Source organism: Dipodomys ordii, unplaced genomic scaffold, assembly GCF_000151885.1.
Source record: "Dipodomys ordii isolate 6190 unplaced genomic scaffold, Dord_2.0 Scaffold54, whole genome shotgun sequence".
NCBI lineage: Eukaryota > Metazoa > Chordata > Mammalia > Rodentia > Heteromyidae > Dipodomys > Dipodomys ordii.
The window spans coordinates 5,652,041-5,654,813 of record NW_012267270.1 but is presented as its reverse complement, the minus strand read 5'-3'; the positions used below and the strand labels follow the sequence as shown (position 1 = coordinate 5,654,813).

Genomic DNA, 2,773 nt, shown 5'->3' with positions numbered 1-2,773 from the left:
CTTGAGGGCCGCGGGTGGTGACCTGGCCATCCTGGCCCGCAGCTGCACACCTACCTGGTCCTGGAGCTGCTGCGCGGCGGGGAGCTGCTGGAGCACATCCGGAAGAAGCGGCACTTCAGTGAGTCGGAGGCCAGCCAGATCCTCCGCAGCCTGGTGTCGGCCGTGAGCTTCATGCACGAGGAGGCGGGCGTGGTGCACCGCGACCTCAAGCCCGAGGTGGGCGCGGGGTCTGGGCGGACGCGGGGCCGGGCTTGCGCGCCTGTGCGGTGCGGGGCCCGGGGCTCTGACCGCTGCCCCGCGCGCATCCGCCGTCCCCACAGAACATCCTGTACGCGGATGACACGCCCGGGGCCCCCGTGAAGATCATCGACTTCGGGTTCGCACGGCTGCGGCCGCAGAGCCCGGCGGGGCCCATGCAGACCCCCTGCTTCACGCTGCAGTACGCGGCCCCTGAGCTGCTGGCGCAGCAGGGCTACGACGAGTCCTGCGATCTCTGGAGCCTGGGCGTCATTCTGGTACGGGGCCGCCCTCTCTCGCCCCAGGGAAGGTTCGGGGCTGCCGGGCCTGGCGAGGGGAGCAGGTCGCTCCGTGGGGGTGGGGAGGGGGAATGAGTGGCGCTGAGGGTGGGCTGAGGGCTCAGCCCGGGCCCCCGCATCCAGGCCCGGCCTCAGTCTCCCCACCTCCTCCTAGTACATGATGCTGTCGGGGCAGGTCCCCTTCCAGGGGGCCTCGGGCCAGGGCGGGCAGAGCCAGGCCGCTGAGATCATGTGCAAGATCCGGGAGGGCCGCTTCTCCCTGGACGGGGAAGCCTGGCAGGGCGTGTCGGAGGAAGCCAAGGAACTGGTCCGAGGTGAGAGCGTGAGAGCGGGAGGTCATGGAGCCAGGGGGAGGCGGGGCTCGGCCTGGTCATGGAGCCGGCGCCGTGGTTGGGGGGAGCGCCGAGGTGGAGTCTGGGGCTGTCGAGATCTCCCTGGGGCTCCGCCTAGGCCGCTCCCCAACACTTCTCCGTCCCGCCTCCAGGGCTGCTGACTGTGGACCCCGCCAAGCGGCTGAAGCTTGAGGGGCTTCGGGGCAGCTCGTGGCTGCAGGATGGCAGCGCGCGCTCCTCGCCCCCGCTGCGGACGCCGGACGTACTGGAGTCCTCCGGACCCGCGGTGCGCTCCGGGCTCAACGCCACTTTCATGGTAAGGGGCGGGGCCTCGGGGAAGTGGGTGTGGTCGAACGTGGGCGTGGTTACACGGCGGGCGCGGAAATGGGCGGGGTCGTGCGGTGGGCGTGGTCTGGAGGGCGTGGGGTCAGAGCTGGAAACTTAAGGCCTAGTGATTGTGGTGGCCGAGGGTGCTGACCTCACCTTGGCTGGAGGCCCTGATCCGTCCTGCCTGACCTGGTGGGATGGGAGCCAAAGGACGGATATGGGAGCCGGGGCGCGGCCGGGGCGGGGAACTCATCCTTCCTTTCTACCAGGCCTTCAATCGGGGCAAGCGCGAGGGCTTCTTCCTGAAGAGCGTGGAGAACGCACCGCTGGCCAAGCGGCGCAAGCAGAAGCTGCGGAGTGCCGCCGCCTCCCGGCGAGGCTCCCCAGCGCCTGCCGCCCCGGGCCGGGCCCCTGCCACTGCCAAGGGGGCCCCCCGCCGAGCCAACGGCCCCCTGCCTCCCTCCTAGCCCCTACCACTGTGATCACCCCTTCCTTGAGCGCTGCAGCTGTGACCTGGGAGGCTCCGCCCTGATCCCCAGGAATTGCCCTTCTCTCCCCGGTTCCTGACAGAGCAGAAGTATTTTTATAAGCAGAGAATTTTTTATGTCTTACCAGGTAGAGTTAGCGATGCAGGGAAGGAGGGAGCATGGCGGGGAGGGGGGGTGCTCTTCCAAGACACCACCTCGTCTGGGCAAAAGGCCCTGCTGTACGGCCTGCCCCACCTGGGAAGGGCTCCTCTCCCCTTTCTACGCACTGTTCTCTCCCGAAGCCTTGTTCCTAGGAAGGGACACCCCTCAAGATGTCACTTTATGGACTGTCTGTGCAATTATGTCCACCAAAGACCTGTGTTGGGGGGATAGAGTGAGACCCTGGGGGGGTCCCCTGAAGCAATTTTTGTCTCACTAAGTCACCTGTTCCTCCCCTCTTAGGGCTAAGCAAGGAGGAGGCCCTCCCAAACGGGAGGCTCTCTTCTCGCCCACCTGCTCCCCTTTGGCACAGCTACTCCTGGCCGAGGGTGGGGTCCTGTGGGTCTGGACTGGGCATCCATGGTTACTGCCTCAGCTCCTCCAGGCTGTGCCTTTGACTTCAAAATAAAAGTCTACCCAGTGTTGTGTGTGGCATCTGTGTGCCTGTGTTGGGTCTGGAGCTGAAGGGCAGGTGGGCTGCCACCAGCCAATGGGGGTCTGGGATTCTCAGAGGAAGCAACAGGCAGAGCCTTCTGGGAAAGGAAGGTACCCTTTATTCTTGAACTTAGGGCCTCAGCTTGCTGGGCAGTTTACCATTTGAGGTGTGTGTGTGTGTGTGCGTTTGTGTTTGTGTGTGCTAATAATGCTGGTTCTTGAACTCAGCCTGGACACTACTGTTCCTTAATGTTCTGTTTTGTTTTGTTTTTTCCTCTCCAGGATAGTGCTCTACTACTTAAGTCACACCTCTACTCCTATTGTTTTGGGTTTTGTTTTTCTAGTTAATTGGAGAGAAGATTTTCTCCAATTTATATGCTCAGGATGGCTTCAAATTACGATGCTCAGATCTCAGCCTCCTGAGTAGCTAAGATTATAGGTGTGAGCCACTGGTGAC

At 63.5% G+C, this 2,773-nt stretch overlaps 1 protein-coding gene across 1 annotated transcript in view; it reads left to right on the top strand.

The window, feature by feature from the left end:
- Rps6ka4 (ribosomal protein S6 kinase, 90kDa, polypeptide 4) overlaps positions 1–2,307 on the top strand; it is a 12,823-nt gene extending 10,516 nt beyond the window's left edge. The window contains exons 10-14 of the mRNA XM_013020906.1: positions 31–216; positions 321–515; positions 691–850; positions 1,021–1,184; positions 1,465–2,307. Of these exons, the coding sequence (XP_012876360.1) occupies positions 31–216; positions 321–515; positions 691–850; positions 1,021–1,184; positions 1,465–1,662 (903 nt within the window). The 3' untranslated portion in view covers positions 1,663–2,307. The remainder of the gene's footprint in view (positions 1–30; positions 217–320; positions 516–690; positions 851–1,020; positions 1,185–1,464) is intronic.
- The last annotated feature ends 466 nt before the right edge of the window (positions 2,308–2,773 follow it).